We start from the raw sequence: 13,334 nt of genomic DNA on the forward strand, positions 1-13,334 counted from the left end.
TAGAAGCACATCTAAAACATGCAGAGTAGGGGGGCCTGAGGACCGGAATTGGGAAACGCTGCTCTAAAAGGTATCTAGTATTATTCATGGGATGAACAAAAAACGTGATTTTCTAATTTTCATCCAGCAGATGGCGTCTCACTCCTAAAGAACCAACTTCCTGGTGGAAGTTTCCTGGTGCCCTCGTGTTTAATGACGTCATTAAACACGAGGGCAGCCAAGTCATTCTTCTTGACTTAGGTGTATTTCTTTATTGCACTGTTTCTAAGTTACATTTTCAAGAATCTTCAACTGACTGTCACACAAACACAGAGACACACCGCAGGATTCTTGTAGTGATGTTTTTGTGTGAACGAAACATGGTGCCTGTGATTGGATGTTGTTACGCCTAGGAACCTCTAGGCTGCACTGCTGAGCTAACCACAGTGATATGGACCCTATGGGTGAGGCTTGTTTGACCAGCTTGTTTTTTAGCACTTTATTTATTTATGGCTCATTGTATAAATCACACAGTAATAAGAGCTAACAGCAGGCAGTGTGCACAATATGAGCAAATAACGTAAAGCAAATACAGCTACATGATCCTCCAACAATGGCATAGCTTACAATGGATCTCATTAGGAACACGAAGCCACCATCTGACTGCATATAATGCACGTCCGGTAAGGTGTGCTGTGAGTTTGGAAGGGGAAGAAGGGAGCGCCTGTTTGCCTTTTTGTTTGCAGGCTGCTGATCAATCACAGGCAGCAGAGCTGTGATGTTGGGTCGCTAGGCAACAGGAAGGGAGAAGAAGCAGAAGCGTTTGAAGGGAGCTTCAGGGTGGGGGGGATGTCTCAGCTTTTTGTCCTCGTCTCCTTCCTGCCTGTTACACCAAGCAGGTTCTCCTTCATCTCTTGTCAGACGGAGAACATCTGTACGAGCCTTCTTGAGATGATTTATCTACCTAGAAATCTCCTCATTCTAATAAACAGAAATGAAGATCGAGGTAACATCTCCATCTTAATCTAAATCCCTGATTTGATTAAAGAATCTCACAAAAGTATGCACCCGTTTCACCCCCTGGCAGGGGTGATTGACCTACTTTCACACTCCCAGGACGTCTACACCCTCCACAATATATTCATGCTGAAAATGCAGTCACATAATAACCCATAGTGCCTTGCAAAAGTACTCAAACAACAAATATTTTCACCTTTTGTCAAGTTAAAATCACATGGAGGCGTTTTATTAGAAGCAAAACAAAATTGTGACGTAGAAGTCTCACCTCTCAGTTTGTTACACCTAAATTTTGTTGGCCTATCACAAAATGACAAAACGCCTCTTACCTCCTTCCGCCACCGCTCTCTCCATCAAATGAATGCGTCTGGCATGCACAATAGGTTTTCCAAAATAGGTTTTATTTTGGAATTCTAGATTTTGTGTTTTGTTGCCACATCTTTGGTTATAACAAAAAAATAAGTAAATAAAAATAAAAATAGTCACTTGTCACATTTTGCAAATCGATACATAGGTGTAACATGAGATTGAATCACATGAATGACCCTGACTGACCTCTAAAGCAATCGCATTTCATCACACTCCGGGACGTCGATGAACTCAAACGTGATGTGGGAAATTAAAAAAGGAAGGAGAAAATAAATAAAACAAGGATTTACAAAAAAATATGTTCTTTATTCTTTTGGCTTGAAAATGATATCATCATGTGAGCGGAGAGTAGTCACTTCCTGCATGCAGTTCACTAAAACACTACAAGCGCAATGAGAGATGGCTACGGATTGCTTCATGGTTCCTATCTACAGACATGGGGGCTTAACATGTGTTTCCATCAGGTGTTACAGTGCAGGAAACGAAAGAAAAATAAATCATCTCATAAAAAATAAAAAGAAATCAGAAATTAAATGCGAAGACGTGAAAATGCACTCATATCTACATGAAAAATTTTATTTATAATCGGCAGAACAGACGCGACCATCAGAGCCCAGTGGCACACAAACACACTCGCTCAAATAAGACATGGACGGTGACATTCTCGCCGAATCTCGCGCAGATACCAACATGTACGACAGCCACACGTGGAATTACATAGCAGTGGGGATAAAAAGTGCTCTTACATCAAATGTAAGTGTGATGCATACTGTGGGCCCAAATAGCTATAATATTTACAAACTGAACCACTACATTAAAAACCACTCGCTTCTCAATTGAAACAACATGAATGGCATACAAACATTTTGTGATATTACAGCTTTTAATTGTGATATATTGTCATGTTCTAGCTTGAAAGCAGGTAGAAAGACATCCTTTTTTTTTCCTTCTTTGTATAGTTTGTTTCTTAAAGACATTTTGTTTACAGGAGCTCTGTGGGATGTAGAGAGCAGGGGGCGTGGAGGATAAACGGGAGCACAGTGAATGCAACACGACAGCGGGTGAACAAGTAGGTCGGAGTGTTGCCTTAAAAGACAGATTTTTGGGGAAATTCGCTTAACTTTGCTGCCAAGAGATAGATGAGGATATTAATACCACTCCTGCAATGGCACACAGTGGAACCTTCTGTAGGGAAAACAACTAAATACGTTCTACTTCGTAGTACTTAGAAAACTACTATTATCCATCAAGGTCTGGTCAACGTATCTGGCACGAGTTGCATCCATCTATTGCTGAGAGGTCTAGCTTCAGTATTTCTTGCCAACATATGAGATGATGCCCAAAAAAAAAGCCAAATCTCTGTCAACAAGATGTGCAAACTAAATTAGGAAGACCCATTCTTTAATGAACAGAAAATTGCATCTCAGCTGCCTCAGGTGCTGGGCCGTTTTCACGAGTTTGCCATTTTGTACCCAACTTTTTTCCAGGTACGAAACGAGCCGTGAAAGAGCGGGTGTCTCACACCAATTGTGTTTTAATACTCGGCAGCTTTGACAACCGAATATTTAAAGAAACCTTTTATAATTTACATACATATCATTTACAGAGTCGACTGTCAGGAAATCAGGACTGTTTTGGTTTATATTCTCTTATATTTCCTAAGAGTAGGCAAAGAGTCTCCAAAACCAAAATCGACAGAAGAGTGATACAAAATCTTGAGAAACTAATATACATTTAAATAAATTAGTTGTCGTATTTGTACTTTATCAGTATTATAATTTGTAATTATTCAAAAATATCTAAGCAGAAAGAAAAATATATGATTACACAATGGATTAAGCATATTTGTTGAAGGGTACAAAATGGATGGCATGGTTCCGAAATAGCATAACAAGGAATTGACCATGTTCCTAGCTAACTCTAGCAACTTTAACCAAGGTCAATGCTTGAAATAAGCAAGACATTTTTACCAAGTTGATCTTTGGAAAACACAGCTCAGCTGCTATTGGTCAGTTTGCCATAATTTTTTTTGCACCATTGGTCTTTAACCACAGGACATTTAATATGTAATATCAATCCGTGCCCACCAGGGGTACGTTCCGTGTCCACTTGAACAACCAAGAATCTATAGCTATTTGACTCCAGTAAATAATATCACGACCGATTTAATGTGGTCCAAACAAATCCAAAACTGTTCACACACATTTAGTCATCCATGCATGTTGTGTGATTGACATATTCTCCATTTCTCCCATTTATCTTTAAACCGCATTCACACTTTGCTTAGTCAGAAGACAAAATGATCTTTTCCATGTGTTTTTGATGAAATTTAGTTTGGATGGTAATATAAACAACAAGATATGCACTTATGCTAATGACAATAGCAACACTTGTCAGGGTACCTGCCACTCATTAAAAATATATCCACAAGTGGTCGAGCCTTATATTTGACAAAATTCTTGATTGTAGCCACAATCTGAAACACGAATACTAAACAACGCCACAAAACATTTATCAGCAGTACCTTACTGCCGATAAGGTAGCTAGTACCAGGAACAAGCTTGCTATTTAGCAATCTAGTTAGCTTGCTAAATAGCAAGTTCTTAGCAGTTCTTAGAAAGTACCTTTTTACTGTTTAAAAAAGTGGATGGTGGTCTTCTTCTTTTCTCTACACAGCTACAACAACAACACAGATGATGAGAAGTGTTAAACATTCAGCACTGAACCTTTTGACAATCTCAAAGTATGAAAATATGATTCAACTGACAGTTTCCACAAAGCAGATATGCTAATGAAGGGAATCCATTATTGCGGTGAGTTTAGAATGGCTCAAAACAATCCATAGTTTAAACCATTACAAAACTAAAGGACACAAAAAGAAAAAAAAAATCTTTTGGTGTATGAATATCAACACCTACTGTTAAGGACAGACACATAGTTTGACATAAAGACTTGTTTAGGTTTTTTACATTTAGATTAAAAACAGGCACTCTGATCAGATCAACAGTCTGATTTAGGTTGGATTCTGCCAGACAGACGTCAGATGGGAACACTCCTGGACATAGCTTACCTAGAAACAGAGTCTAGCCTAGGCACAAGAGTGGTGCCAATTGTGTCATCGAAATCTTGGCAAAAAAGCAACCAAGAATATTTCCCAAGTTTCTTTAATTGTGTCTTTTTCCTCCAGATTGCATACATTCAGCTTCTCTGTTTTTAGAGAGGGATTTTTCTACTGAAACTGGAACATGGCATAAGACAGTGATTTTAGCAGTCACCAATGGGACACCAGTGGTTACAAGTTATTCACTCATTCCACTTCATCGGTATGTTCCAGTTTCACATACTGTGTGAACCACGAGCATTTTGGTACTGACCCTGCACTGTGCGAGTTTCAGACAGTTGTAGTTTCCAGCATTGACTTTTTCTGCCCTTGGTGATTGTAAGTGAGTGAAAGCAGTGGAGACATTCTCAAAAATAAAGTAGAAAACATTCTTTTTCATTAAAAAAAATATCCTGAACCGAAACAAAAGACAATGCAGAGAACTTGATAAGTGATACAGCAATTTTTCAATTCAAGACACTGGATTTATAGAAGTAGCAGCAGCACTAGCTACAGACAAATTAACAGTACACTCAAGTGTCAGATAGTAACAACAACCAAAAGGAAAATCACAAGCGTTTTGCAGAGAGGCTGCACTATGTTCCACTCAACCTCTGGCAGTGTCTGCTGGATAACTTGCTTCCATTTTCCTTCTCTGGGAAGAACCAACATTTTTGTATTTATTATAACAGCGTTCCCATTTTAGGCCTCCCTGGCACAGCAATCCTCATCTCCAAACAATCAAAGCACACATCTATCTACCTCCTCTAGAAGCTGTAAACAAATTTCCCCCATATAAACTGATGCATTGTTTGTTCCGTTTTGTAGAAGTCTATTTTTTTCTGTCTTTCAAGTCTTTCCCTTTGTTTTCCTTTTCCCTGTTTTCTTTTTCGTATTTGTCTTTGTCCGACTTTGTCACGCTGTTGTAGGAGGGTGGGGAGGCGGTAGACGGAGTCATGTCTGTTTTGTCTGAGGTGGAGTTCTCGTTGAACTTGCTGATGACCATTACATCCTTGTCTGGGTCACGGACGCCCTCCTTTAGCTGCTCTTTGTAGAGAGCGGAGGCCTTTTTCATGGCCTGTTGGATCATGTAGCGCCGGAAAGCTCTCTGGATAACTATGGCCGACATTTCCTCCTGCTTGCGGCGCAAGGTTGTGGTAATTGGCTCATAGGACACTTTAGAGGGGTTGGAGGCCATGAAACGCTCCTCCATCTGTCCACGCAACATGTCCATCTCCCCACCTTCGCCCAAAACTCGTTTGGTGAAAGCGAACAAGATGTCTAGGCAGTGGATGCGTTCGCCACTCACCATTGGCAGATCCATGGCTATGAGCTGGATCATGTTGGGTTTGGCAATGCGAAGCGGTGGATCGAGGGCATCCGCAAAGTCAGAGAGCTTGTTGTACTCCACAAACTGAGTGGCATCAGGATCAAAGCGCTCCCACACTTCGTAGAACATCTCAAAATCATCCTCGCTTAGTGGTTCGGCGCTCTCCTCAGTGGCCACGCTGAAGTTCTCCAGGATGACGGCGATATACATGTTGACCACAATCAGAAAGCAAATGATGATGTAGCTGACGAAGAAAAAGATCCCTACTGAAGGGTTACCACAGTTGCCTTTGTAGGAGTTCCCAGGGTGCTCTATCTTGCTGTCACAGTCTGGCTCTCTTTTGTTCAGGATGGGCGCCAACAGGCCGTCCCACCCAGCTGATGTTGTGATCTGGAACAAGCAGATCATGCTGTTCCCGAAGGTCTCAAAGTTGAACATGTCGTCAATCCCTGACTCTCTCTTGACATATGCAAAGTTGGACATTGCGAAGATAGCATAGATAAACATAACCAAGAAAAGAAGAAGGCCGATGTTGAACAAGGCAGGGAGTGACATCATCAAGGCAAAGAGGAGCGTCCGGATGCCCTTGGCACCTTTTATAAGGCGGAGGATGCGGCCTATCCGGGCGAGTCGGATCACTCGGAACAACGTTGGGGATACAAAGTACTTCTCGATAACTTCGGATAAAAACATACCTGCAAAAGGAAAAATGATCACAATGATTCAAGCGATTTAAAAAGAAAGAAAATGTTTGAAAATATCAAATAAATCTGAATATTCTCTTACCTACAATTGAAAGAATAACTACCACAAAGTCAAATATGTTCCAGCCAACAGTGAAGTAAAAGTGTCGCAGAGAAATCATTTTGAGCGTACACTCCCCGGTGAATAGCACAATAAAAACCAGGTTGATCCAGTAAAGGATTTTGTCCATTTCCTTTGTTTGGTCATCCGTCTCCACCATCATTGTCACCATGTTAAGGCAGATGAGGATCATGATTACAATGTCGAATGCCTGCTTTGTGACACAGTCAAACACAAAGCCTTGAAATGCATTCTGAAAGAAGACGGACAAAGAAAACAAAAGTGTTAATTTTTCACATCAACATTTTCAGTCCTTTCATACTAACTGAGCAATGGATAGCCTTACCGTTGGCCGAGGAATCGGCTTTTGTGGCTTCTTTGAACCCAACTTCTTCATGGCATTGTAGTATTTCTTTTGTTCTTCTGTCATGAAGATATCTTGACCTCCAAAGTAAATGAGAAACAAAAAAACTGGTTACAACCTCACTCTGTAATGTTTCCCATTACGAAGTAGAAAAGCGACAAACATATAAGTGTGCTAAAAGTAAATGCATTAAAAAGGTGTTGTATTTTCTAATGAATTTTCTCAAAGTCCACCATCTGGAAGATCATTCACCATACTTAGTGATCACCCCATCTACTAATCCTCTGTTTTGCCTTTCAAAAGTATTTGTACACTTTGAAATGTTTCACATTTTCTCTGGCTACAACCACACAGTTTGATGTGTTTTCTTTTAATTTTATGTGAGAGGCCGACACGAAGAAAGAAGGAAAAACATGGTTTTCAATTTTTCCTTCAAATAAATAACCAGAAGTGTGTGGATTGTGCCCAGTTTAGTTAAAATCATGTGCTAATAATAGTCTTCAGAAATACAAAACAGTGTCAAACAAACTATGTTACAAGTATTAGCGGTTTAGCATTAGCTAAGATATGTTTAGATCCTAAGCAGGCTGACTGGTGCACATTGAGGGATTTACAGGAGAACATGTTTACATGGCCAGTTCAGAAAATCAGCTCACCACAAGCCAACTCATGCTTTCTAATCCAGAGCTATGCCTGCTTCTTGCCAAGCAGCAGCGCTGTATAAATAATGAAATGAAGTATGAATAATTTAGTAGTGTTGACTATATGAAGGTAATAATGGTGTTTTAGGATGAGATTAACAAAGGAAGTGTAAAAGTCAAGATGAAGCTGGCTCACATATCAACAGAAAATGATGATTATAACACGTTTTTGTTTTTATCCACACAGACCAAATCCAAATAGAAAATATGTTGAATTTCTAGGACTTTGGGACTCCACTTTGTATCTACTCCTGTTTTCTTGATCCAAGGGGCAGCATTATGTTTTTACCAGGCACATAGTGCCATTTTATAGCATAATGAAGTAACTATACTACCCTTGTTAATTATGAAAAATAAAATACTATACATATAGTACATATATACATATCAAATATGATTTAAAGAAATTTAACTTTAAATTGGATGCCTGTCTCTTTAAAAACTCTTGCTCTGACTCAGGAAGACATCACAATATGGCTCCTCTTTTAACAATGTTTTAATCAGTGTAGCACTGAGAATAGTTTCTATAATGAGCTCAGCAGATGCCCAATTCCCCCTGGTGTTTGCTAATTGCTGCTGTCTAGTCTGAAGGAGTTGAGTTGGGCAGTTGCGGGGGAAGGTTACTCTCTGAAGTGGAAGCTTGGAAACTGCAGCTCTGAGGAGGAGCTGTGTCCGAAGGCAGGCGGTGTTAGGTTCACCCAAACATTTTGCACAGCTGTATGGTTGCCACGGGAGATTTAAAGATTTGTCAAACATTCATTAAAGAATAAAAGAAGCAACACTCCAGGTACGTTTTTGATGCGTGAACAACATTATAACACAATGAAAAGCCCAAAAAAGTTGATTTCACATAATACTGCCCCTTCATAACACATAAGCATGAAAGAAAAAAAGGAAATACTTTATCATTATATTCATTTGGCGTACATTTCAGCCAGCGCAGTAACTGAGCTGTCACTAATGCAGTTCACCGAGCGCATGTCTGCAGGGAAGACTGGTGTCAACCATCTGTGTGAAGCTGTGTCTGTGGGGTTGGATGCTCCACTCTGACTGATCCTGACTCTGTTAAGTCATCCGGCCAGCCTGCAGCAGACACAGAGCAAGCCCTCCACCCGTCTCTCTCTTCACCTCCCCCACCACTTGGGCGTCGCCAGTCCTTCTCGTTAGGTCCTGGCTGAATGAGAAGACATAATGCCAGACTGCATTTGCTGTTGGCGCTGCATGTTTTGAGGGCACGCGGGGTGTTTCTCAGTGACTCATGCATCCTCAGTGATCCTAGGCTGCTGCAGGTCCTTCTCTGTGCAACAGCCGATCATTAGTTTGTGTCTTTCTTGAACACAGCTGTGAGACTGTGAGCTAAATTTGGGGCTTGGGCTGCTCTGTGTGGAGGCTGCTGCCTGTGTTTGGCCCTGTGTGACGCAGCACCGGTACCTGCTGCTGTTCTGTTTCGAAAATGGCAACACCGCGGAGCGAAATGAAAGGCGCCCGTGTCGACGTTAATAGCAGCCAGCACTGTAAGGTAAGCAACAATTTGCTCTTCAGCTTCTTGTCAGAAATGCCAGACGTTTCAAAAATATTGCTGATGTGGGGAACAAAAAGCAGTTTTACTATTGCACTGAAATGTAAGGAGTAGAGATGAAGACATCAGGAATGATTAAACTTGTGGCATCAGATTTTAACTACACTGCAAAAACACAAAATCTTACAAAATTCTTGTTGTTCGGTAACAACATCCCCTCTAGATGTCTTTATCCACTCTAGATATCTAGTGCAAATATCTTAGTAAACTTAAATTAAGACAAAACTAACTTAAAGTAACTTAGCGAGCTTGTTTTAGGTCAATAACTCCTTGATATTGATTAAAAAAAAATACAAGTTCCAACCGTAGATTATTTTACTTATAACAATGCATTTTCCCTTGCTGTTAGTGAAATAATCTGCTTTTCCATCAATATTAAAGAATTATTGACCTAACTCAAACACCTGTATTTTTCAAAAAGTCACTTGTCTTAATTCAAGTGAACTCAGATATTTGCACTGGAAACTAGACAAAAACACTTGGTAAGATTTTGCGTTGTATTTTAACACAACAAACAAACAATGATATTTTTTTGTTGTATTTTTACAAAGTATATTTTCAAATTCCTTTAAACTTTGAACTGAAATATTAACCAATTTGAAATCTGTAGTTGTATCTATGCCAAATGAAATTAATTTGTGTTCTCATTCTCAATAAACTAATATGGAAATGTTCAGATTTACAGATAAAATTCAGTTCTGTTTCTATTTAAATCAACTTTCCCATCTTATGACTGTTAGGAAATGCAACTTATCTTTTTTTTCTGCTGGTTGAAGTTGTCGATGATGACACCAATAAACAGATTTAAAGTGAAGAAGGAGCCAAAGATGATGAAGATGACAAAGTAGAGGTACATATACAGGTTCACTTCGTAGTCAGGCTGCTCCTCCAACTACAAAGGAAGAACAAATGAGAAATGATATTTAGAAATAGTGGGATGTGAGTACCATAACAAGCAGACTTACATTTCTAGAGTCCACAGCAGCATACATGATGTCCATCCAACCTTTAAATGTCGCCTAAGAGCAGAAAAAGGAGAAGTCTAGTAACTTTTAGTTTTATTGTGAGAACAAGACAAGGTAACTTTCATTGTTTTAACATTGTTACCTTCTTAGGGAGCAGTCTCACTCTATGTTTTAAAGAGATTTTCTGTACTTTCCAACAAATTTAGTACATGTAATTTAATATTATGCTTATAAGTAACACAATAAGTATATTCTTATCTGATTTAATGAGTCAAAAAGAAACAGAAAACTTTTTTGTTACATTAATTCCACCGACAGTTTTTTTCTACAAGGGAAGAGGTTTCTGAATAAAAACAAAATCTAAGACTTTTTGAACTCTAAGGAGTTTAAAGAAAGAACTCATAAACTAATTTTAGAGTTAACATAAAGGTAATATGAAAAAAGGAAGTAGGTATTCAAAGTAAAGCATCTAAGACATCTGGGTATAATCTGGTTTGATCTTGTCTTGTTGGTACATCCAACAAGAGAGATCGAACATGTAGGCATGTAGAAATGAAAACTTTGCAGGAACTTCTCTCAAATGTGACAAAAGTGACTAAGCTTGCAGTGCACAAAAATTGATTGCTACCAAAATCTTTAAAAGGGTTATTAGTCCGGTTATTAGACGGGTGGAACATCTGGGAGAGGAGACGTCACCAGTTTTGCTCAGCCAATCAGACGTGGAATTTAAGAAACATCCTAACCACATTGCAATACACAGAAAATAATATTTTCCTTCTACATTTCTTTAAATCCAGAGAGGAGAATGGAAGATAAGACAGACGTTAAAGACAAAAGTAAGGTCATTTATATGCAAAGGACACTTTGACATAAATTTACAGGCAACCAAAACAGCTCTTAATCATAAATCAAACTTGCCACTTGCAGCAGAGCCAGATAACCAGCTCCGACGTTGTCAAAGTTGATTTTGACGTTCTTCCAGCGGGCGCTGTTGTTAACCAAATTCAGGCACTCTGTCCTGTTGTTGACGACGCTGATGGGGAAGAGCTCGTCTGTGGTGGTGTTGATGCAGTGGTAGTACTTCCCCGCAAAGAGGTTGACGCCCATGATGCTGAAGATCAGCCAGAAGATGAGGCAAACCAAGAGCACGTTCATGATGGAGGGGATGGCGCCAAGTAAAGCGTTCACCACAACCTGAAGGTGATCAAGTACATGCCTGGATTTAGTCGTCTGTAGTGGCTCAGTTAAAACTGGTCTGATTTTAAAACTTTACTGCTTGATTTCATAAAGCCACAGAGGTTATACTTTACTTACAAACATCAAAATTATATGAAGATTTAACAAATTATCAAAGCTATTTGTCATCTATTTTGTATAGACACATAAAGCACTTAATCCCACACACAGATATTTACAAAGAAAATTATAGGTGACAATTTGAACGAAGAAGGTGAGCAGGTGAAAAATCTTAACATTTGATAGGTAAAAGAGCAAAACAGAAAAAACCTTAGAGAGGCGGGATGAAGTCACAACATTTTGTCTGACTGTAAATGAAAAAAAGACACACAACAAAGAAAAAAATTACAGGTTAAAGGCACAACACAAGCAACATCAGAAACCAACGGCCGAGGACAGCAATAAACAGTAATCCATTGAGACAGAGTGAGCAAAGTCATGCATACAGAAGAGTTGAGTTGAATTGCAAGGAGAGGAAATGTATAGCAGAAGTAGCAGTAGCAGTAGGCATGCAGTCTTACAGGCAGGCGCCCTAACCAGCCATTTAAAAACATTCTGTCTGGAAAACAAGATGCCACAACGGAGATCAAATTATGAGAATGAGAACAGAAATTATACAGTGTCATCGTCCCTTTGGCGCACAGTTTTTGTGGATGACAAACAATTGCTAAGAAACCAGATCGAAAGCTTTGCGGCATGGAAACAGAATGATGTGATAGGAATGCTTTGTTCCGTGATAAAATGGTGGGCGAACTAAAACAAAAAAAACAGCAACAAGCAGTCTGGCAAACAGGTTAATGAGTTGAAAAGTTACATTTTTATAAACGTATTCAACAAATTAAAATACCGTGGAAATTATTATGATTGTGGGCAGAAGCTGTTGTGATACTAGCTTAGCTTAACACTCAAGACTTAGCCTAGCTAACAGGAAATACATATTATGTATAAAACCAAGATTGTTGACATTTTTACTGAGTTAGACAGACTGTTTGCCCTCATCTGATTTACGGGTTAAACTAAACTACAATTACAACTGTTTATTTTTTTAATTAAATTGAGTTTGTTTCAGCTAAGACATAACAAATGCTTTCTTAAGGCGGCCGTTGGTCATTTTGCACCTTGGTCTATTTGTACTCTTTTTTTTTTTTTTTTTTTTGGAGTGGTTTTCACAGCCACAGTGGTTTTCATACCAACCATGCATCAATTCCTTCCCACATCGAAAACTTATTTTTCAGTAATTGCCTTTTGTTGTTTTTTTCTATTTCAAATGTATGTCTTGTCATCTTAAATGCAAAATGTAAATCTGTTTTGTGTAGTTGTGACTTAATCACTGCTCTTGTGTGTTGTTCTGTTAGTAAATGTCATGTTTTAGAGTCTGTCAAGAATTATTCGGTTACTAAGTTAGTTGACAATTATTTCAATAATTGATTAATCACGATTAAAAGTCATTAGAAATTGTCAAAACCTCACTGATTATGTGATTTTAAAACCTGTCAAATCCACCCTGGGTGTCTGGAAAGGATTGTAGTTGATTTAAAAACTGCTTTTCCTACAACCTTTGAAAGAAATTGTGGCTAGTTTTATTGGTCCGTGGTTTGAGAGAACCCAAAGAGTCATTTTGAAGTAAATGGGTTTGAAATGGTTTGTTTTAGAAAATAGAAGCTGAAGAAATGTCAATAAAGGGTACAAATTGGAAAAAGGGCAAATTGACCCACAGTCTCTAAAGGTTGAGTTTTATATCTGATAAAAGATATTTTAGTGGAAATTTATGAGTCAGTCTGACTCAATACAGTCACCACTCATTTAGTACAAAGTAAATGACAGTGGAGTGTATATTAGAAAAGAAGAGACATAAATAGAAGAGAAACATATTTTCAGTTTGCCCACTGA

The 13,334-nt window shown here is 38.8% G+C and overlaps 1 protein-coding gene across 5 annotated transcripts in view; it reads right to left on the reverse strand.

Moving 5' to 3' along the window:
• Window positions 1–1,378: 1,378 nt before the first annotated feature.
• Window positions 1,379–13,334, reverse strand: part of LOC114140482 (sodium channel protein type 2 subunit alpha-like) — a 41,898-nt gene continuing 29,942 nt past the window's right edge. For all 5 annotated transcript variants that reach the window (XM_028010397.1, XM_028010394.1, XM_028010395.1 and 2 more), the window contains 6 exons: window positions 11,127–11,402; window positions 10,209–10,262; window positions 9,998–10,135; window positions 6,946–7,050; window positions 6,582–6,852; window positions 1,379–6,490 (listed from right to left, as the gene is read on the reverse strand). In XM_028010397.1, coding sequence (XP_027866198.1) covers window positions 5,298–6,490; window positions 6,582–6,852; window positions 6,946–7,050; window positions 9,998–10,135; window positions 10,209–10,262; window positions 11,127–11,402 — 2,037 coding nt within the window. In that variant the 3' untranslated portion in view covers window positions 1,379–5,297. The remainder of the gene's footprint in view (window positions 6,491–6,581; window positions 6,853–6,945; window positions 7,051–9,997; window positions 10,136–10,208; window positions 10,263–11,126; window positions 11,403–13,334) is intronic.

The sequence above is a fragment of the Xiphophorus couchianus genome, chromosome 24, assembly GCF_001444195.1.
Source record: "Xiphophorus couchianus chromosome 24, X_couchianus-1.0, whole genome shotgun sequence".
Taxonomy (NCBI): Eukaryota; Metazoa; Chordata; class Actinopteri; order Cyprinodontiformes; family Poeciliidae; genus Xiphophorus; species Xiphophorus couchianus.